At 47.1% G+C, this 23,645-nt stretch overlaps 1 protein-coding gene across 2 annotated transcripts; it reads left to right on the top strand.

The window, feature by feature from the left end:
• The first annotated feature begins 427 nt into the window (after positions 1-427).
• Positions 428-22,412, top strand: Carpb (Carbonic anhydrase-related protein B). Of its 2 annotated transcripts, none has more exons than XM_076787959.1 (10): positions 428-920; positions 5,423-5,534; positions 5,904-5,954; positions 7,247-7,575; positions 9,395-9,490; positions 9,609-9,675; positions 12,127-12,281; positions 18,829-18,957; positions 19,878-19,923; positions 21,117-22,412. In XM_076787959.1, exons 2-10 carry the CDS (start codon positions 5,471-5,473, stop codon positions 21,131-21,133), a joined length of 954 nt encoding a protein of 317 aa, XP_076644074.1. In that variant the 5' UTR covers positions 428-920; positions 5,423-5,470; the 3' UTR covers positions 21,134-22,412. The 2 variants fall into 2 exon arrangements, with proteins under 2 accessions (XP_076644074.1, XP_076644075.1); XM_076787960.1 differs by lacking the exon at positions 428-920 and adding an exon at positions 1,734-2,189.
• The last annotated feature ends 1,233 nt before the right edge of the window (positions 22,413-23,645 follow it).

The following is a 23,645-nucleotide window of genomic DNA, read 5'->3' as shown; positions in this document are numbered from 1 at the left end:
CGAAAGAGTCACGGAGGCGCGAAACGCTCGTTCCACCGTGTCCGGAAGCATCGATGTGGGTGAACGGAGGGCCACGGTCGGAGAAGGAGGACAGGACGAGCGAGCGAGCGAGCGAGCGAGCGAACGAACGAGAAGCGGAATAGAGGGTGGAACACGGTGTGCCGAGGAACCCTAGAACGAGGAGGAAACACACGGGGATGGATATATAGGTGTACATCGGGGGACGCATGCGTACGCTCTCTCGGCTACCGGAAAACCCGACAGAGATCTAGATGGGGTACGGATCGGCCGAGGCTAGAGTCCGACAGAGAAGGGTAGAAGACCGCGCGCGAGAGGGGTCGAACAGAGGTCTGAAGAGAGGGAGGGTTGGTCGAAGAGAGGGAGGGAGGGTGAGAAGGAAGGAGGAACGTATACAGAGAGCGCGGCTCGTAGGGCAGTTGTTCCTCCTTCGTCGTTCCTTCGCGGAGGCGCAGAGCCGCGCTTTTAACGAAATTATTCCGTGGGAAAAAAAGCTCGGCCCTGGCCTGGGCTTGCCGCGAGCCAGCCAGCCGTCGACAAGCCTCTCCACTACTCTCGCCTCCGCTCGGGAGCGGCGCTACCAACTCGCCTCCGTCGCGACGCATCGCCTCGCCTCGCCTCGCCTCGCCTCGCCTCGTCTCGCCTCGTCTCGCTTCGCTTTGCCCGACGGAGCGCAGAGGCAGTCGGATAGAGAGCAGTCTGGTTGTTGCGTGCGTGCCTGCCAGCCTGTCTGCCTGTGCCTGCCCGCCAGTAGAAAGCGCACAGTGTTGTCCGTCGCAAAGTGCTGGTGACAAAGCCGCGCGGCCGCCCCACGGAGCAGCAGGAGGCGCGCCGGAGCCGCGGGGCCACAACCGAAGCCGCGAGAAGCCGGGAACGTCGCACGGTTTTTTCCTTCGTCCACGGTCAGTATCGCGAGCCTGCCGCCAAGGACCTTCGTTCGCGAGTCCACCGCTCTGCGACTTCTTCCTCGAGGAAGGAGGAGAATCGAGCCCGGGCGTGGATCCCGTAGCCGGAGAGATTTCCTCGAGACGGTTTTTCCGGCCCCCGATCGCCTATTATTGATTTCCGCAGGACGCGGCGCCCGTTTCTCCGCTCGTCACGCGAAAATTTTGGCCGCACCATCGCGCGTTTCGCCGCGATCGATTCGCACGCTCGTCCTCCCACCAGTCTCGCAAGCGCGGCCGACCCTACGCCGAACTCTCTCTCTCTCTCTCTCTCTCTCCTTCCTCTCTTCTTCCTCCTCGTCTATCTACCCCTCTGGCCATCTCTCTCTCTCTTATTCCGTTTCTTGTTCTCTCTGTCCCCGTCTGATCGCGCTCACGCTATTTCTCCCGAGCGTCGCGGTATCATCGTTTTTCGCGGTTCCCTAAGAGTTCTCCGGCCCTCGAGGTCGAGGAAATCGATCTTCCGGCCGAAGAAGGATCTCCGGGGCGAGAGAGATCCTGGGGATCCATAGGGTCAATTCTCGCGAGTGTGTGCGGGTGGATGTGGGGACGTCGCGCCACCACTGTGGACACAGTGTTCGTTCGATCCTTCGGGCCGAACCATGGCGATCCTCTCGCGGTAGGAAGCTGTTGAGCCAATCCGGACACCGGGTCTGTCTATGGCCTCTGTCTCTTTCTCTCTCTCTCTCTCTCTCTTTCTGTCCCTCTCTTCCACGAGTGCACGGGACGAGTCGACGCGGCCGTAGATTCGAGAAAACCGTGAGTCGAGAGTCGAGTTCTACGGGCAGAACGGTCAATTATCGTGGAGAGCCGGGCCCGTTGTTAGCCCGGCCGTTGTTTCGACGGCCGGTCAGCGAAACCGGGAAACAGACGCGTACACATCGATATATATATATAGAAGCGATTCGAAGCGATACCCATCTATGTAGAGTCGCTTTGCCTGTGCACATCTACGCGTGCCTGCCTGCATATATGCATGCAGGAACGCCGAGCGCACTAGAGCCCTCCACTCCGATAATTGCACTCGAGTGGAAGGGAAGAGACCTCTTTCTACGCCTGATTAGACGGTATTCGAACTAGAAGCTCCGCGAGCCGAGCCGAGCCAAGCCGCGAGAAATATTCGATTCGCCGTCGGCGCCGAGCTGACCGTTCGTTTGCATAGCCGGAAAGGTCCTGCTGTCAGTGTAACCGTCGCTTCGACCAGGCTTCCTTCTCCTTGTGACTCAGGTGTGTTTGCAAAAGTTCGCAGGATTCCTTCCCCCTCCAATGGTGGAGAATCCTCGTTGATCTCCGTTCCGTCGAAAGAAACCGATTCCTTCGGAGAGTGCCAACGCTGTTCTCCTAGTCCTGCGCCATTTTTACACAGTCGAGAAAGACTTCGCAGGTGTCCTTCATGGGAACAGAGGAATCCTTGGAATCGTCGAACCTACGTTTCTATGTGAAATCTTTATCGACAGATTGGACGGCGGATTAATCGGCTCGATATTTAATTCAGGACTCTCTCTCTCTCTCTCTCTCTCTCTTGATTAGAAGTAGAAAGGGGAACAGGTAAAATCGTTCGGGCGATCGAACGATAAAATCGCTGTCGACGATTATAAACAAACGGGGACTCCGTCCCCGGAGCCTTTGTCGAATCGACGATAATTGTCTCGTTATCCGTGAATCCCGCGAGACGGGAAAAGTCGCGTCGATGCGAGCGGATTGCTCCTCGGAATCCGATAAGCTTCCGAAAATAGCTGAAACTCTCATCAGAGATCGCGATAATCGACGTGTCACTGAAATATCGACTCGTTTTGCGAGCGGGACGGTGAAATTTTACACAGGAAACAGGCGAATCGCTTCGGGACGTCGATTATCTGCTATCCGACGGACCAGGGCCGTCCGGAGGATCTCGCCGACCCTACTTGCTCGCATACTCGATCCCCGATCTTTGTTACAGAATTTTATTCCCGTACCAATTCTTTGCTAATCGTTCCACGTTGATCCTAACCTTTTTATCCTCGTTCCAGAAACGTTCCACGAAAATTCTTGTACTACTTTTTAGAGTAAACCCTTAACCTTTTTTACTCTCTTCTCACAATTCGTTTTTCCTTGGGAATTTCTGCACTATTTTTCGTTAATCCTTCCGTGGGTATTTAGAGTCAACGTTTAACTCCTTTTTCCTGCGTTTCACCAATTTATTTTCCTTTCGAACTCACGTACAATTTTTCGCTGATCCCTCGGCGAGCGGTTAGAGTCAATCCCCAGAATTTTTACCTTTGTTTCACTGTTATATTTTTGTTTCGAAGTTTCTGCACAATTTTTCGTCAATCCTTCCCCGGGAATTTAGAGTTAACCTCCACCCTTTTTCAGCTTCGTTTCACAATTTGATTTTTTCCCACCGAATTCCTGTCAATATTTCGCTAATCCTTTCATAGCTATTTATTCTCGCCTGAAAACTTCTGCCTTTATTTCCAGAATTTCACTCTACCTTTCCTGCGGCCATTCGTGCACAATCCCTGGCAGTCTTATTTTTATTTCGCTCCCCAACTCTTATACGATTTTTAGAAAACCATGGTTCCAAGAGGTTGCATTAATAATGGAGTCATTAGCGACCGTTTCTACCATTATCGGTTACACATTAGATCGTACGATTTATACTTAACAGTTATTTTATTAATCTCGTTTTCATAGGTTCTAGACATGAATACGCGACTCTCAAACTTCCATTCGAAAAATTTATTCCCTTCCAAACTTTCTCTAGAATCCCTCGCTAAATTCTGGCGATAATCTCCGTCTCAAAATTTGATTTCCACAGTCCCATACCAATTTTCCTGGTCACTTGAGCCGTATGCACACGCTCAACTTTGTTGGTCACTATCATCATTCGTTAGCTAAAAAATAGAAATGGACTGTGTTGTCGGAGATGAAAGTAGTAATTCTGATTTTTTCTTATACTGCTGAAATATGAAGTTCTTTGACTTGTAGTCATATTTGTACTTAAATATAATAAAAAAAAGGCCTTCTTTTCATATTTCCTTATGATGCAAATGGGTTAACCACCTCTTATCGTGCAAACTTTCAAACAAAATTAGTCGAGCACGAAGGACGACTTTTATTCTGTAGCTACCAGTATTTAAGCAATTAAGCGAACGCAGGGACACGATTCATCTAAATTGTCTTTCTCTTCTAGGGAATCGTTAGGAGTAAAGAGGTTCTAGCGATTGTAACTCGGAGGAAGACCATGCGTCAAGGGTTTGGCAAAGAATCGGTCGAATAATCGCGGTGGCTCGACGGGATCGGAAGCAAACAGGATCGGGAGACGCGCGGGTTTCGCGGGCGATCGGCTTATTAGCGTCGAATGAGCCAACTTTTACGCTCGGTTAGAATGCGGCCGCCGCGCCGGGCCTCGGACAAAGGGTGCTCGCGACGGAGCGAAACAATCGTTCGAAATTCAATGAAGAACCGTCTGGTAGACGGCTTCGGCGGCGGCCGAAAGAAAAACGAGTCGGCGGGCGGATAGGGGTAGGCGTTGCAAGGGGGCGGTACGGGGGCCAGAGGGAGGGAGGGGGGCAGGGCGGTTGAGAGCCGAGTCATCGTACTCGGGACACGGTCGGAGGGCTCTTATCTCGATGCTGCCGGTGTAGGTTAGAGACACTCCGGTGTCCCAGCGCGATCCTCAGGCCCGATACGAGGAGATCGGATCGATCGATCGACTTTCCGAACAGAGTCTACTCGAGTTTTCCTGACCTAAGAATACATCGGCGTGGAGTGTCGTGGAACGGGGTGGAGTGGACCGGGTGGGTGGGGGGTCGCACGGTTGCCGGTGGGTGGCGGGTCGCGGGCGGTGGGCGGGGGATCGACGGGGGAACCCCGCCCCCTCGGAGCCGGAGGAGCGTTTCGACAACGATCACTGCAGATTTGTCTTTTCTTTCGCGTGTCCGAGGCTCGGCGCGACGCGACGGCACACGTCCGCGATCCACCGGTGGGTTCACTAGCCGGCCACGGGATCTACGCGATCTAGCGTATGGGGAGACGGAGTTGTGGAGGTGGTCGCGTGACCACGCTCGATTAAAACACGCCCCCGTCGTTGACATTCCCGCACGATCGATATCGTTATCGCGTGTGTCATCTACGCGCGCGAGATCCTCGGACGAGATTAGGGAACCGTGGTGGTGTATCCACGCCGCTTTCGTCGGACGAGCCAAAGGAGAATCGTGTGTCGTGTGCTTCGAAAGAAAAGAAAAACAAGAAAAAAGAAAGACGACGAAGAGACTCTCTGGCTGGGATTAATAAAGGGAAATTGATTCGCGACGTTGCGCTGCCGCGCGGAGATCAAAGACGATTCAGAGAGTATTCGTTAGGGGATCGGCCCACGTGGGAGACTGGGAACATCGTACACGTGTTCGTCGATCAACCCGATATATATATCTATATCTATATATATATATATATCTTCTTCTTTCTCTTTTTCTTCGTAGAATCGAGACGAATGATGTTCAATTGACGAAGACCGCGCAACGCTAGGAATGGCCCCATTCAGTTCCGTTTTCCTGGGCGTCTGGGGAGTGTTCGTTCTCGTTATGATACAAGGTATTGTGCGACGCGAACCGGCGATCCACGGGCCGCGTAATCAGCGGTTCTTAACCTGAAGATTAATCGAACCGCCAAGAGGCCTCTCTTTTCTCTTTCCTGCTTTCCCGTCGCATCTTGTCGTTTCCTTCCCGCGGAAACGACTAGCGTCCGGTGCTCGCGAGGGCTAGATCTTTTGATATCATTGTTCCCCCCCCCCCCCGGGGACACGAGACCGTGTAATTGAGACGAGTGGCTCGTTATTCGGCGAACCGTGGCCAAATATCCACAGCCACTTGACCCAAGACGTAACTGGTTCTAGGTTAAGGACTGCTCAGCGCGTCGCGTAAACGACATCGCGGAAATTCTTGATAACCTAACTATTTCCAGAATCTAGGCCCGTCAGCTGGGACGCCTGGTGGACCTACGACGGCATTTCCGGTAAGGGATTCTTCCGTTAGGTTCCCGCCGATCGTTAACTTCCACCCTCGCTCGGAGACCGAACCTGTGTCCTTGTCTCGCTCCTTCGGAATACGCGGAATCTTCCCCCAAGCAAAGTGTCTGCCGAGTGAAATCTCTGCTCTCCGAGGAGTCTCCCTATCGCGACGGCTTTGACAAATCTTTTTTTTTTCTCCGGTCTCTCGTGGCTCTGTGTCTTGGAAAGTGGTTTGAACTCCTGCAGTCCTCGAAATCGAAATCCGCGCCTGCTACCGGTGGCCGAATCTCCGAAAACCAGTCGTCCGATTTGCTTGAAATTGAAATTTGCCAGACATCTTCGGAGGATGTCTCGCTTCTACACGAATCCGAATCGAGTCGATACTCGCGGCGTTGCATCCGCGAGAGTTAAAACATCTGGCAATTACTTGAAGAGAACAGGAAATTCGTATTTCAAAATTTCGATGTTCTTCCGCGTTTTATTTTTCTCTATTCGACTATTTTTCGATTCGGCTTTGGCGATTTTTTTGTTTGTTTCGTAAGTTCCCTGAAGATTGATGAAAGTGTCTAAAAATTTTGAGACCGATACATTCATTGGTTTAGATAAATTCCTGAAGGAAGGTGTGAATTTTCGACCATCGAAGTTCAGTCGACCGTTTCTACAGTACGTGTCCCGAGAGCACGATGAAATTGCGTGTATAAGAATGAACAAAATATGTAGAATGAAATTTTCTCACCTGATGGTTTGTTTTAAAAAAGAATCGGTCTTGGAACTTGATCGTGCACGCGAAGGGGAAACGGTCAGCCATGCACGGACACGCGAGCGCGTCTGACGGACATTCAAGCTCGATTTTCTCGAAAGCTGGACGTTCCGCGAACTAATTTAACACTGTACGCTTTCTGTCTGTATCGTTTCTCAAGGAATCGGTTCGTGTCTCCTTTCGATCGCGACGATCGTAAAAAGCTTGCGTTCTATTCGCTGGCCTATAAAAATAATTAAGAGGCTCGTGGCTGGTCTCGGCGTCCGCTTTGAGCCACTTAGATCAGACGCGACGGTTTTCCCATCGTATGAAAAAATGATATCGGGGGGCTGGTTTTATGAAATCATGAACCGGTCGGCACTTGACTCTCCCCCGACCCCTGAATAATTTGTCAGGCGGGCAGGCCTTGCGCGCTAATCCCCGGGCTTAGCGTCGCGGAAACTTCGTTCCGAAGTTGTTAACCGGTCCCGTGGGGGTCCGCGTTCATCGATCGAAAGCCTCCCCGTTCCCCACCGGTTTAATCGGCGCGATTTGAAGGTCCCGGGTTCTGGGGTCTGATCAATCCCGAATGGTGGCTGTGCCACAAGGGCAGGCGGCAATCGCCGGTGAACCTCGAGCCGTCCAGGCTCCTCTTCGACCCGAACCTGCAACCTCTACACTTCGACAAGCACCGGGTCGGCGGCGTTCTCGCGAACACAGGGCACAGCGTCGCGTTCGCCGTCGACAACGACACACGACATCCCGTCAACATCTCCGGAGGACCGCTCAGCTACCGGTACCAGCTCCACGAGATCCACCTGCACTTTGGCCTCGACGATCGGACGGGCAGCGAGCACATCGTCGATGGACACGCCTTTCCAGCCGAGGTGAGACTTGACTTCTTTCAAGAGTCCAATCGTATAAACTATTCGGCCCCAATATCATTTTCAGCAACACGTATCTGCGGAATAATGCCTTTACTCGTGGACTTCCACTTTGCAAGATCGAGACGAGACCTTTAATTTTAGTTTTCTCGGTCCCTGTAAAAGATATTCGAGCGAATCCAACGGGAGATAGTAAAGGCATCCTAGCTCTACTTGACAGAAGTTTTTCAAAATTTTAACCCTCGCATTGAGTCCAGGAAAAAATTATTTAGTTTTTCTCTTTTGGTTCTTCGAACTACTCCTTGTGTATCACTTGTGCGGAAGTCTAGAGCGATGTAACCATAGGAAATTCGTAAATAACTCGAACAATGATTAAACTGAATGAGAGGAAACACTTGTCTAATTCGAAATAAATTTTGTAAAATTTTTGTCTCGTCTTGTGCTCCACTGTCCGTACGTCTACAAGAATTGAATTTTTCGTCGGTTTTTGCACTAATTTTGTAAAAAATGAACCAGCAGAGACGTTAAGGAAACTCTTGTCGATGTTCTTTCGAGTGCAGATGAAAGATCAAGTCGAAAAAGTTCAATTCCGCAGGCGAGAACACAAAATATGCAGGACGCCTGACCAACGGCCGACCCGCACCACTGAATGTCTTCCACATTTCCATTTATACACGCAAGGAGGCACATTTGATTATTCCGCAGATACGATACTTGTATTCATTCAAGGGTAATGCTACTCTCCCGCATCTGTGAACTCTGTTACGGGCGTCTGACCATTCGCGGTACTACTCTACTTAAATTGCTAAACAGATGCTTCTATATGTTCCTTCATTCCTCGATCCTGGGTGAAGTATGCAACTTTGTCCCCTCGCATGCATTCTTCCTGTATTCATTCAGAGGGAACGTTTGTCCTTCTTGCCTCTTCTGGAAAGCATGTGGCGGTGGTCTGACCACTGGCACTCCTATTCTAGTCGAATCCCTGAATACATTCACGATGTTCCTCTTTTATCTCTTGTGTGGCCTTTTTACAATGAATATCCATTGTGTGTCGTTGCTGTCCGACTAATGGCAATCCCATTCCACTGGGAATTCTAACTTGCCTGCACAGAAACCGTAGATTACGTTGTCGTTCGTATTATTATAAAATTGAACCTCTATAATCTGTCAGGGTATAGTCGTTTAATCACTTTCGCACCTTTTGTATTCCTCTGTTTGATCGCAAACGATCTATTACTACTGAAGCGTGTAAATCGATGCTCAGTATTAGAACTGCTTTGCAGCTGCATTTCAGGTCTATTTACAGTTCTGTCAAAGATAAACAAATACCACTGTACACACAATACATTGTGTTGTACTCGGCAGTTAGCGACCGTACCTTGTTAGAATAACTTTCTATTGAATCCTGCACAATATTTCATTTATTTCTGACTGAAGGCTAACTTGTACCACTGAACCTTCTAAACCAAAGCCTTTATGTGAAGTATGCTGTGTTACGTTCGAATGATTGGCAACAGTAAATTAAATTCGACACGGTTTCTCGTCTCCGTCTGACCAAAGACAAGTCCATACCACTGCGTGTTCCGAGTGACCACAGAAAACAATTGATCTATCCCAAAAAGCAAGGTGTTGGGACAGTTTCCTGGGAAACTCTGTTCCCTTTGTCCTTGTCCGACCAAAGGCAGACGTAGACCGTTGAAGTTAGTAAATCGAAGCGCGTACACAAGGCGCGGCGGTGTTGATGTATCAGAAACAGTAAGTTGTTTGGGAGGGGTAGGGGTCGGTTCTCCCCGGCTAAACTGTGGTCCGTTTTCATTCACAGCTGCAAATATTTGGCTTCAACGCGCAGCTGTACAACAACTTCTCGGACGCGTTGCACAAGGCGCAGGGGATCGTCGCGGTGTCGCTTCTGCTCCAGGTACATGTCTAATCTCTCTCTCGCTCCGCGGATATTCCTGCCGGCAAAGATCGGGCCGGCGATCAGCGAAGATCGCACCGAGCGATACGTCACAGATATCCTCTCGGTTGGCTTTCAGGTCGGGGACCTCTCGAACCCGGAGCTACGGATATTCACCGAAGAGCTGAATAAGATCAAATACGGAGGTGAGAGCATCAGTAATTTAATACGTTCTCTCGCGGCGATGCCAGACAGATTCGAATTTCCCGGGCAGATAGCCCCTCGTTGTGCTCCCCGCTAAATTCACCGCAAATTTATTACGACAGCCAACTCGCTGGCCGGCCGGCGCGAAAATTGATCTGGAATTTTATAAAAGTCCGGAATCTGCGAAACGGTTTGCGGAAAATTGGGCTCGAACGTGAAACAATTGAATTCCGAAAAATCGATTGCCCCCGGGTTTTCGAAAAGCGTAGATTCCGTGGAGTATACCCTATAAAATTGAATTGGAACCTAGGAAAATCAAATTTAGGAAATTCGATTCCCCTTCTGTTTTAGAAGAGTATGAAATCCGTAGAGTGCATTGTAAAATGGAGTTCAAACGTTGAAAAATTGTATTTAGTAATATCGATCGACTCTCGGTATTTTATGAAACCGTGGATTGCGATGGTGCTTATTTGTGAAATTCAGTTTGAAGGTTGAAATATTGAATTTCGAAAGATCGGTTGTCTTTGTGTTTCGCGAGTGCGCGCGACGTCTACGGAATCGATCTATATATAGACACGAAAAAATTGGGCGTTGAAAGATCGATAGACCCTGTGTTTTATAAAACTGTAGAACCTATAGAAGGGTATCTGTGATATTAAGCCGGGAACGGTGGCAGAAACTGACGAAAATACGAAGGTCGTGCGCGAAGAGGCGGCCGGTATCGAAAAACCGATTGGATTTTTTCGTATTATCCCGGGGCTTGGCACATAAAGTTATAGGCTGATAGCAGGAAAATTCATCCTTGATATCTTATGGCGCACCCCGGTCCTTTAAGTGACATATGTGGTACGAGGTCAGCCCCAGAGGGCTGTTCCGTCAGCTCCCTCATTTTTTCCAATGTAGCTGGCGTATAATATTTCTCGTCGCATTTTACTCGATCTTCCTCGGGGCGGCTGAATACAAAGACTATTCGAAAATACGTGTTCCGATGCTCGCGACATCTCATCGCGAAACGATGCCCTTAAACACTGCCTCGCGTTCTGCCAGTAATTAATCGACGGAAAACCGTTCGTTCTAAACCGTCCGAATCGATCAAAATGACCCACTTCAGCTTTTTTATTTCGCGGTCATCGACGTCGCATTATAATGGAGACCGCGTGAAATTCGTCAATTGGTTTTTCAGTGATCGGTACTTGTAGCGTCAACGGGCTGTGACGTTTTTGGGGGAAAAACTGCTGGACAGATTAATTTCAAATTTTGAATGTTCATTACCAGGTGTTTCAAGGATACGGAATACTTTTAAAAGTGGAACAGATCGCGTGCAATTCGTCAATTGGTTCTTCAGTGATCGGTACTTGTAGCGTCAACGGGCTGCGACGTTTTTGGGGAAAAACTGCTGGACAGATTAATTTCAAATTTTGAATGTTCATTACCAGGTGTTTCAAGGATACGGAATACTTTTAAAAGTGGAACAGATCGCGTGCAATTCGTCAATTGGTTCTTCAGTGATCGGTACTTGTAGCGTCAACGGGCTGCGACGTTTTTGGGGAAAAACTGCTGGACAGATTAATTTCAAATTTTGAATGTTCATTACCAGGTGTTTCAAGGATACGGAATACTTTTAAAGGTAGGACAGATCGCGTGAAATTCGTCAATTCAATGATCGGTACTTCTTGTGTCGAGGGAGTGGAAGGTTCGGCAATTTTTGGGGAGGAAACTACTGGGCAGATAAATTGAAAACTTTACGTACTCGTTGCCGGGTATTTCAAGAACACGTGGAATTCTTTTCAAGCAAAAATATTCGTGCACTCCGAGGCAGTATTTTCGAAGGCTGAATAGGTATCGAGCACAGCAGCTTGCAACTTCAATATTAGTAAATCGAGGAGCGGTAGAATGGAGCGGGCGGTTGATCACCATCCCCTAAGAAGGGTTCGGGTTCCACGGCGCGGATAAGGGTTATTCGATAACCGTGTCGGGATCGCGCGCGCGTACCCCAAACCCCAATCCGGCGGAGGGTGTATAAAGCTGTCCTCGTAGGCGCGAGGTAGCATCCGCTGGTTGAAAATTTCAGCTGCGTCCGCCCCGTGACCCGCTTGCGGCGCGGCGGCCCGTTAAGCCGGAGAAATTTCGCGAAGTTGAAGCCAGCAAGGGTTCGATCGGGCTCGGAAATTAGCGTGGCACGGGGCTGGCCGTGTGTCGGGACGCACGCGAACTTTTCGCCATGCTCGCGGCCATTAGCTCTTAAGTGACTGGGAAAACGGGCTCCGGGTGTTGTAAGCGGCCCCGGTATTACACTTGCCTGGGCGGGGGCAAGGTGTTAGAGGGGTCGTGTAGAGGCACGTCGATGCTAATTGGGGTACGTATGCGCGTCACGGTCGATGCCTTGTCAGATCCACCTCCCATGCGCCCCGAACACCGCTCGTTCATCGATCGATTCTACCGATTGCACACAGGTCAGGCGATGGAGATTAAGAATTTCGCGGTGAGGGCTCTCCTGCCGGACACGAAATATTACATGACGTACGACGGCTCCTTCACCATGCCGGCCTGCCAGGAGACCACCACGTGGATCATCCTGAACAAACCGATATACATCACCAAGCAGCAGGTGAGAATCGAATCACGCTAACCTACCACCGATACCTCGAGAACCAGCATGCTCTCTCCGTGCCCTAGCTCGAGCAGTGAATATCAATCGCAGCCCCCGATCTTCTTTTTCGAGCTGGGCTGACCTTTGAACGATCCGAGGGTGGGGCTCCGGCACGCGGAGAATGCTCGAAGCGCGTCAGCTGTCGGGAAAGGCGCAGCAATCCTTGGAAACGCAGACGTTTCATTGGCCATCCATCTGTTTCCAAAATAATCTGCTTGTAGAAGAAGGGGGGAACAGTTGCGTAACAATTGCACCGTTTGCTGGAAATAGTGTTTTGAAATTTGGACGCGAACAAAGTAAACACACCCTTAGATTCATATTTCAGAGAGCATACAGTTTTCAATGATATTTGATACGCGACAATTTTCTATTGAATTCTACCGTTTCGCACTTGTGTCTGACCAGAGACGACCCTGTACTACTGAAACTTCTAAATCAAAGCTATCTACATAACATACCGTTATAATGGAGTTGTCATCGTGAGCTGTAAGAATAATTTTCTATTAAATATTAACGAGTTCACTGATCAGAGGCATTCTACTAAGGTTTGACTAAAGACGAAAGTATACTACCGAAGTTTCTCAATCAAACGTGTACATACTTTATACTGTTTTCCATTCGAGTTGTAAGTATTTCCTATAAAATTCTAAAGAATCGTTCACGTGTGTCTGACCAAAGACGAACCTCTACTACTTAAATGTTCTAAATCGAAGCTGTACATACAGTGTACTGTGTTCAAACTCTTGTATTCGAGCTATTAGTAGCTGTGAGATGTCGGAATAATTTCCTATAAAATTCTAAAGAATCGTTCACGTGTGTCTGACCAAAGACGAATCTGTACCACTTAAATATTCTAAATCGAAGCTATACATACAGTGTGCTGTGTTCACACTCTTGTATTCGAGCTGTTGGTAGCTGTGAGATGTCGGAATAATTTCCTATTAAATTCTACATAATTGTCTCGTGTGTCTGATCAAAGGCGAACCTGTGCTACTAACACATCTCAATCAGCGCTGCATACGCATTGCCTTGGTATTGGATGTAATTGTAACAGTACCATGTCAGAATAATTTTCTATTAGATTCGGCACAATTCTTCATGCGTGTCTGACGAAATACGAATCTGTACTACTTAAATGTTCCAAGTTAAAGTGGTTCGCGCAGCGTGCTGCGTTCACACAGTTGTATTCGAGTTGTTGGCAACTGTGAGAAGTCCGAATTGGTTTCTATTAAATTCTGCGCGGTTTTTCACGTCTGTCCGATCAAACTCGGGTCAATACCACTGAATCTTTCCGGGCAGCCGAGAAAACAATCGCTTTATCCGGGGGAACGTAAAATTACGATTTCTATGAAATTTTCAGCCGAATCCGGTTGGAACGCAGGAGATCCGTAGTCCGGGGATTTCCGGATCAATTTTCGAAAGTGGGCGGGAGTGTTTTCCGTGGTTTCCCGGTCGGAAAGGACGCGGAGCGAGATTTTCGCGGGCGATATCGCGCCTCCAGGGTTGACCTTATTCGGGCCGGGGGATCGAAGCAGCAGTTTCCCCGATCGTGTTCAGGGTCTAGAACTTGATTCCTTTGGCATCGGATCGTATCTGGCCGCGACGACTTGAGGGATCGCGGTAGCTCACGCACGAAAGTAGTTTCTGATGTTCTTTTAACGATTTCGCGTGGCCAGGGACGCGGCGTAATCTCGTGCGGCTCCGGCGCGACCTCGAACAAAAGGAAATTGGTTTACGTGGCTCCTTTTATCTGTCCCGGATTACCCTTTGACGACTTAATGCGATTTTTTTCACTCGGAACAAACGATCGCTCCCACCCCACCGGTAAACCGTATTATTGTCGGCCGGTGAAAGGGTTCGTTAATTAAACCGAGCCATCGCTTGATACACTCTCGCTCGGCGACGTAATGATTCTATGATAATTTAATTATTCGGAACGAGCGCCGCGTAAAATGATCCCCGGCCGCGTTTCGTTCGATGAAACAACGCGCGGCTCGTCTTTATCGCCTCGGAAAAGCTTCGTACTAAACATCGCCGCTTCGTATTAATTAACACTTTGCTCGCGATTGGTCGAGCTACCTTGCTATCAACTGGCGTAGTTTGATCGTTTCCTTTCGAGCACGGAAAGTGAATCTAATTCATTCAAATTAAGCACAAACCACTAGGATTTTGTGCATTCGTAACGAAATTGTGTTGGTGAAATTTCAAATATTCGGAATATTAGAGCAAATGGAAGAAGGCTATTTTCAATCTACTATTAAGATTATCAAAGAAGGAAAAAACTTTCTATTTGGTTCCTATTTTTTGAAAACATTGATTCTCCATAAAAATCCGCAGTCCAATTCTCACAATTAACCCGGCCACGGTCTCCTTATTATTTCAACGCAACAGTGCCATCACGCGTCGAGAGTGGGAGAGTATCGATAAAAATGAAAAAAAAAAAAAAACGTCGGGAAGTCTCCGAATAAACTGGCGATAAATAGTGGAAGACTTTTAAGCGCGAGATTCGACGGGATATGAAAAATTGCGAGCGTATCGAACACGCCGAAGTAAACAACGATTCGGACGCGTAACAAAATAACGAATCGGCTTTGCGGAAAGTTTTAGCCGGGCAATTATCCGCGGATTAATTCTGATCGATCGTCGGCGATTTATTATTCACGGGACCCGACCGGTTCGTGAACGATTATTGTTCGCGCGACACGCGGGCCCGCCGCGAAATCCGACGCGGCCGGATCGATCGGATGAACGGGGGGGGGGGGGGGGGGGGGCGGCGGCCATTTTCGAAAACACCCACACACACAGTCAGAGAAAGAGGGAGAGGAAACGGCACGGTTTCGTCTCGGCTCGCATTTTAATAATACGGGGGCACCGGGAGTCGTAGCCGGCACGCGTTCGCGAAAAAACGGGCGCAAACAATGCCGGAGAATTCAATAACGGAGTCCATTGACTTCCGACGGAAGTATGGCGGTGCCTATTGTCAAACGTTTAAACGATTCGCGAAGCCCCCTCTCGCTTCCTCTTCTTCTTTCTCTGTTTCTCGCACAGCGGTTGGGGCTGCTGCTGCTTCGTTTCAGAAATTAATCATCGACCCGAAAAATACGAACCGATCCCCACCGGTCGATCTTCTGTTTTTTCTCCCTCTCCCGCTCTTTTTTTTTATTCGTCGGAATTAATTACTATTGTTCGGTCGAAACAAAACATCGGTCGGGAAGATAAAAGGGCGCTCTCTCTCTCTCTCTGTCTCTCTCTGTTCGCTTCCCGGAAACGACGGGGGTACAAAGAGCCTCCTTCGAGGGTTCTCGCGATTCAATAATTGGAAAACGGCCTCCCGTGGAATAAAATTACGATACTGTTAAATTCCACGGCCCTGATTCGCGTTGCTCCGGCCGGCGATGCCGAATGCGGTTGCGAGAGGATCGAGAAGATCGTGGAATCCCCCAATCTCGCGTTCTTGATGGGAATTTTTTCCTGTTAAAGTGGTGCAAGTGCAAGGGATTAAAACACGCGTGATGTCTGTAGGCGATCACGAAATTAAACAGTGGCGGTAAAACGAAACGCGACGTTAAAAAATTCGAATAATAAATTGTGACTTCAACGGGATTATACAGAACTGATAGAATAATTCCTGTGATAAATTTGAATCGTGGGATGTTTTTGGGTGCTAACGTGAAAGCAAATAAATCGGAATCACGAAAATTCGGAAACGCGGCAGAAAATTAATGGGTTTTTAATCGGCGAAAGAAATTCTTCCCTCTTCCTTCCGACTTTTATCGAATAATCCGGAATAATCCTACCAGCAACAAACGCTATCATTAATATCATTTAATTGTCTGAATAATTACCAGCTGAGTCCGCAGCCTTCTCCACCGTTCTCCTGTCAATTTGTCAGAGTCGAACGAGCGGCGACAGCTCGTTTCCTGCTTCCGATCTGCATATCCGTTCGCCACCACTGCATTTTATCGGCCCGGTGTCGTGCGCCTTGGAGCAACAATGTAGCAGAAACCTGAAAATAAAACGATTACTCACTCACTCTCTCTCTCTCTCACACTCTCTCTCTCTCGCTCGCTCGCTCGTTGCACACGCGATCATAAAAGAAAACGATGTTGTCGAATCGGGAACGAATAAAATTGAATCAAACGACCGCGAAAATAAAATTAAACGGCCGATAAACGAGCGCCGGGAAAAACGGCCGATAACACTTTCCGTTTTCCGGTGGTTTTCTGGCCGACTGTCCGTTTACGGGGTGGCGGGAAAAACTCGGTCGGGACGTCTGAGAAAAAAGTTTCGGTTCATTAAGGGGCCGGGGAGAAGTGCTCGAAAAGTTCCGCGCTGCGTTTCGAGCGAGCAAAGCATCGTAAAGCGACTTTTTCTGCCGACAAAATTATCCAAAAACGAACGATATTCAGGAGGTTGGAGCTTCGAAGTGTGTGGCAATTTGCAGGAAAAAGAATTCCTTTAAATAATCCTGGGGGATTGAACTTTGGACACGAAAAGTCGTTTTACGGACCGCACACTGTACGTCGGTGTAAAGACGGATATATACTACTGAGACTGTTGAGTCATTGTTCGTGTATACAACATACTGTGTTGTATCCATGTTGGCACGGACAGCGACACGCAGGAGTAATTTTCTATTAAATTCCCAATTTATTCACGCGTGTCTGATCAAAGATGAATCTGTACTACTGAAACTTCTCGATCCGAGAGGCGTCAGAATCATTTTTCCGTTAAATCCTGCACTATTTCCACGTGTGCCTGACCAACGGCGAGCTTGTATTTGAGTTGCTTCGAGATTTGAGTTGTTCGTAACAGCGAGAAAATTCCAGACAATAGAGCATAAACTGTTAAACTTGAAAAATTGGCTATAGGGAAGAGAAAGCAACTTTCCAGGCTGTCAAGCCCTACAGTAACGCAACCAAGAGGGAGTTTTCGATTATGTGAAGGACCAAGCGCCGTGAAAACGGCTCCCCGTGCCCCGTGGCGTCGAAGGAGCAATTATTTTTGGCTCGTCGCCCCGTCGAATTAATCTCGGCGATGCGCGCAGGCGATTTATCCCGCGGACGAGAACTACATGTGTTCAACGCGACACTCCCCTTTTTTCGCAGGGGTGTAGAAAGGGGTGGCAGAGTAGAGAGAGAGAGAGAGAGAGAGAGAGAGAGAGAAAAAAAAATTGTTGACTGGAAAATTATGTCGACGCCGTGTCGTTGAGAGCGAAATCCCGGTGTAATTAATGGAGAGGCGGAAATCTCCGCTCGCAGCTTTGTTTGGTATAGAGGGTGATTCATGTCGAGTGGCGCCGGCTGTTTTTGACTGGAGAGGATTAACGCGTTTCCATCTTCTCTCTCTCTGTCTCCCCCTCCATTTTTTTCGGCCGTGTGTATTTTGTTGCGGCAAATGATCCGTGCCGGGCGAGCGATTATCCGCTTCGAATCGGTCTCTCTCGAGTGTGAAATTGTACAGGCCGTTTCAGAGACCGGGTCAACCGATAAACATCCTTTTAGCATTGCCACCCTCGGAGAATCCCGCAATGTCAAAACACTGTGGTCAACGAGGGACTAGGACATTTTGGGGTCGGTCTTGTACGCTGTTTTAATTAAAAACTTGGAGGTGTTCGAAATCTTTTGAAGCTTTCATAAACTAACCATCGTGGTTCCAGTTTTTCAGCTCCTACGTTGATAACAACTTTCTAACAAATTGAGTGGCAGCCTAAAAAATCCCACAAAAGTAATTTACGAACGTCAAAAATTCATTTCGGACGAACAATTCTGTCTCCCGTTTTCGTCGCACTCGAACTGTTAATGAAGCTTTAAAAAAGCCTACGTGTACGCAGCTGTTCCTTATTTAGATCCATAGAATATGCAGACAATGTGTGACCGTTTAAATCTGGGACATCAGCTCCGCAGAGAGTATTTCCCGATCTCCTCTCTTTGTCATGTTGATTGACGCTTGTACAGTTATTCCAGTAACCTATTACGGCAATATACATACGTGACCATTCTGCATGCACATACAGAACGTCGCAAGAGAAGCGTAACGCACGCGAGCCAACGGATTAGCCGTTTCGATCCCTCTTCGCGGTTATGATTAGCGATTAAACGGTGGATCGGCACTTTTGCGAACGGCAACGGCGAACGCTCGACGAACTTGATAAAACTCCACCGACAACCAGTGTCGGTGTGGGAAGGATTATACTTGCTAATTCCCCGCGACAAGTTGCACCGAGCACGGCAAAGGGATGCAAAATAACCGAACACAGTGTGCCGTGCCCGGGACACACCGTAACCTATCATGGCCCATCACCATAATAAATAAATCCCGAGGATTCTTCGGGATTCTCCGGCCAGCTCTCTCTCTCTCTCTCTCTCTCTCTCTCTCTCTTCCGCGAGAGCTTTGCTCTCAGTCAGATCGATGTTGTAGGGTTGGTTCGCGATATTGGCGAAGGATCGCAAAGGTGAGGCTCGACTCCCAGTACGTCTGAGAGCTGATTCGTGTGTCTTTTCAGCTGCTGGCGCTGCGGCTGCTGATGAGAGGCGAACAGAAGGACCCGATCGCGCCTCTCGGGAATAATTTCAGACCGCCCCAGCCGCTTCATCATCGTCCCGTGCGAACAAACATCGATTTCAATGTGCAGGTAATCCTCGAACCGAGTCCCGACCCCCTGCTGCGGAGCTTCGTGCAATTACCGTGAACAAAAATCCCCCGGAATTTCGCAAACGCCGCCACGATAAAAACAAAATTCTCTTTGATCAGAGTTTCGTCGGTTCAACCCCTTGCCCTGTGATATTTCTCACAGAATCGTTAGAGTTTCTTTGCTCTTTATAATTTTCCGAAAATGTACATTTGTATTTGTATACTTTCACTGATGTTCAAATAACAAGGAGTCATACCTTCGTGTACAACCTGGGTAGTTAACGTTCGATGCGAAATTTCAATCTTGAGTTTATTTCTGTCCAACATTAGAGTTTCTTTGCTCTTTATCATTTTCCGAAAATGTACATTTGCATTTGTATACTTTCACTGATGTTTAAATAACATGGAGTCATACCTTCGTGTACAACCTGGGTAGTTTACGTTCGAAGCGAAATTTCAATCTTGAGTTTATTTCTGTCCAATATTGACTTTGTCCCGTTAATGTTTTAAAGATTTGACGGTCCAACTTGGAACAGTAAAAAATTTAGTCGCGTACGTAAACGACCCAGTATGCAGACGGCGACGATAAAAATACTTGGAGTGCTGAATGTGTTTAATAATTTAGAACCATCTCTGCTCGCTGGGTAATTGTGCATAAACAAACTTGAGATTCTGGTTAATCTTACCATTTTTCATGGACCATTTATAGTGAGATTGTGTAAATCAATGTTCTAAAACAATGCGCGGTGAAAGTTTAATTGGATTTTTAATTCCTTTGATGGAGAAGCCTCGACGCGGGGAATGTGTTTTAATTTTTATAAATCGTTTCACGGAGGTCCGAGTTTGCACAGAGGTCCGCAGCGTAGTTGTAACCGAGTTTGATTGTTTAAACGTTTCTTCCCTTGTTATGCTGTCCTCCAGGGACCGAAAAACTGTCCGACGATGAACAGGGACATATATTACAAAGGTATGAGAAGCTGTACACAATGGCCGCGAGATAAAATGGGAAAAGTTCATTGAATATTCGCTGGAACTGGGTTACGGCTCGTCCCGCCTAATTTCGCGCCGGTATATTTCTGTTTTCCCGGCGACGAAACGAGGGTGAACGGATCCGACATGCCTGCCACACCTGCGCCCCATTTCGATGCAATTATTTATAGCGCGCCTTTACGAAAAAATAATCAATTATTGGTCTGGACGAGCTGGTTTTCCTACATTTTTTACCGACCAAAATTGTCTCTGCATTTTTCTCGTTTGCAAAAACGGAAAATTCGAACGAACATTCGCGATATTTCAATCGGTAACGTCAATTCTTCCTGAGTTCTTATAAAATAATCTAGCTTACGTCAAATTTTTTGGAAGGGACGAAAGATCATTGACCCGTTGGTTCATCGATCACATCCGTTGATTGACAGGTACATTTAATTAAAAATATTTCATTCAGCAGGCTGTAGCATCGTTTGAAAAATTATTAGGATTGTTTAATAAGAAATTTTCGTTTGATAAGATTGTAATCGTTGGAATGCAGTGTCCCTTCATGCTTCAAACTTCGAATGTAAATTAATTTAGAATTATAACTGTAGAACAATTTCACTGTCAACAAAGACATGTAAGAAATTGTAAAGACAAATTGGAAGTAACTACTTGGATATTTGAAGAGCTCAGGGCAACAGTCAGCTCGATTTAGACATGGCTGCCCACTTGGATTTTATAATCGTCCGGGGCAACAAACAGTCACAAACTTTGTTGTCCCGAGCTCATCATTTATACAAGGATTAAATGATTCACAGTTTTAAAAGACCCTAAAGTAAGAATTGCTAGAGTCCACCACTGTTTTAAGTAAACTGTGCCCACGTGTAAACGAGAAAATGGTCGACAACTTTGTTTAATTTAAAGCTACCATAAAATCACGTCATCTTGCATCAGCTCTAAGGTAAAAATTGCCAGAGTCCACTCCTGTTTTAAGTAAACGGTTGCTGATGTGTAAAAGAGAAAACGTTCTCGTACCTTGAAGAGTACGCTGAAAATTGGGGCTCGCAAACTATCGGTTAGGGGACACACGAACGCCTTGAAGTGTTCGGTATCTCACGGCCATTTTGCCGCCGAAAACCCTGCACTAGCCGGCGGCGATAGCATGATCTCTCGCGTTTGTTGTTGCAGCGAACAGCTGGAAATAACCTTGAGGAGCCGAGGGAGACGGCCGGCGTTTCGCAGTTAACTACGCTTTCCCCGGGAGGATCTGGAGGAGTTCGCTGATAAGAGAATTAAAAAAAACCCATTGACATATCAATTATAAGACGCGCTCGATCGCGGCGGTCCTCGATCAGATCGAGAATCCGATCGATATTCTGGTCGCGGTGTTTGGCGCGTGTCGTTGAGGTCGCGCGTGTGAGAACGAAGGAACGAAAGAGAGAACGTGCGAGAGAGAGAGAGAGAGAGAGAGAATGTGAGAGAGAACGAAGGACGAAAGAGCGAGCGAGAGAGGGAGAGAGAGAGAGAGAGAGAGAACACAAGAAGAGGCAGAAGAAAAGAGGAAGAAAGAAAAGACGTGGATAAAGGGAACTGAAAAAATGCTTCGTTGTACTATTAGACGTGAACTGCCAAGTATGTTTTCAGTAACGAGAAAAGAAAACAGAACACACACGATTAAAAAGAAAAAATATACAACACGTACACACACAAACACACACAGAAGATATACCTATATATATATTATATATATAGATTACAATTTAGCGGAGATAAGGTAAAACGTAAGATTACACAAGATATATTATCATACGCATATCGATCAACTATCGAAAGCTATTGACTATCGTGGCCTGGCGTGCGAGGGGGCAGGGGGAATACGGGCGAGAGGAGACGAGAGAAAGAGAGCGAGAGAGAGAGAGAGAGAGAGAGAGAGAGAGAGAGCGAGTGATGACTCTTATGTATAAAAATGAAAAACATTCATGCGCGACGACAGTGCAGACACGTACACAGAGGACACACATTCACACAGACCCTATCGAAACGAAAGTTTATACTATATTCTTGTAATAAAATGCTGAAAACGTAGACGGAGGTGCGACATCGAGAACCGGCGATACTACAATCCCATCGATCTGATCCATACATCCTTTTTTTTTTCAAGATTCTGTTGCATCCTTCGATTAATTTCCTTAACGCCTTCGCAGCCTTTCTCTAGAAGCTTCGTCCTCCCAAAGAATGAAGCTATTGGAAAAATCATAGCGTTCACAGCGTCCAATTTTTTTTAAACCCTCTATAACTATTTTATTTGAAATCCGAGCGGAAAGGGTTGTAACTCGGCAAGAATGTAACTTGGAAAGAGTTTGAAAAATGTATGAGGCAGTTGGAGTTGAAAAGATTGTAAGATAAAAAAAGTTCTTTAAAAGGCAGGGGAATAAAAAATTGAAGCTGTAAACGAGTGATCTTAAAACTGCATAGCATTATAAAGGGTTAGTGCGTTCATCCGAGAGCATGGTAGAGTTCTGTAAATTAGTCCGTAAAGATTTGTATGTATAGAAGTATCCATTTACATAGGCCATTTGTTGGTATATTATAGATTTTAATCTGTAGTGATTATGCATCAGCTGCGAACGCGTTAGGCATCCTGGTAACAAATTGACGCTGCGAGTGATTCGAAACGTACGTGATAGTGCATTCCGTATGCAGTATTTCAATACAATGTACAGCAGGGACGTTGCAACGATTCACTACACATGTACTCCGATATCGTTACTAGGATATTAAATAGAAAATTGAACGGGCCAATCGTAAAGCTATTAAAACCGACTCGTTTTCAATCTCGCATCAAAGTTACAATCACCGAGACCAAACAATTTTAGGCAACAATCGAAGCAACGTCAGGGTCACTTCGATCTGCTCGACTCGTTTTCAATCTCTCATAAAAATCACAATCGTCGAGAGCAAACAATTTACTCTACAATTAAAACAACTTTAGGCTCGTTCCGGTCTGCCCGTCATATTTCTCATAAAAAGCACGATCGTCGAGACCAAACCGTTTGAGCAACAATTACAGCGACTTTAGGGGCTTCTTCGATCAACCCCACTCGTTTCCAATTTCTCATAAAATTTCCAAACAATTTAAGCAACAGTCATTTCCATCGGGCTGACATACTTCCCATAAAAGTTACAGTCGTAAAAATCAAACGATTCAAGCAACTTTATGGTCGCTCTTCCCCGCAGTCCCATCAATAAACCAAAAAGCGAACCATTTTTATACTACGTTCCCCAGAGTATAGTCTCCATTTCCCCAAAACGACAGTCCCCGGACTGAACTCTGTACCAAAGTCCCCAATTAACACTTTGTGTTAATACGGAGTAGTTCATTTCATGAAATAAAAATCGAGTGGCAACTCTGAGGCTTAACAAATGACTAAATATTTAAATATTCTATGAGCAAATTGCATAGGAAGGAAATATTCTAAGTCGGAATGTTTAGTTAAATTATTCGAGTTAAACTACTTCCATAAACTAAATGATTAAATTATTCGAGTTAAACTACTTCCGAGTGCAGAAGGGTGAGCTGTACGCGCACGGTACTCTTTGAACCCTGTTGCATTTTGCGGATCCTAACCGAGCTTGGTACGCCGAATATATTAATGCAAAAATCTGTTTTTACATTCGAATACCATTTCTACCATTTCCGGGAGACGCAGCGCGCAA

This window comes from Halictus rubicundus, chromosome 5 (genome assembly GCF_050948215.1).
Source record: "Halictus rubicundus isolate RS-2024b chromosome 5, iyHalRubi1_principal, whole genome shotgun sequence".
Lineage (NCBI taxonomy): Eukaryota > Metazoa > Arthropoda > Insecta > Hymenoptera > Halictidae > Halictus > Halictus rubicundus.
The sequence above is the reverse complement of the archived record's forward strand: the minus strand, read 5'-3'. Positions and strand labels throughout refer to the sequence as shown.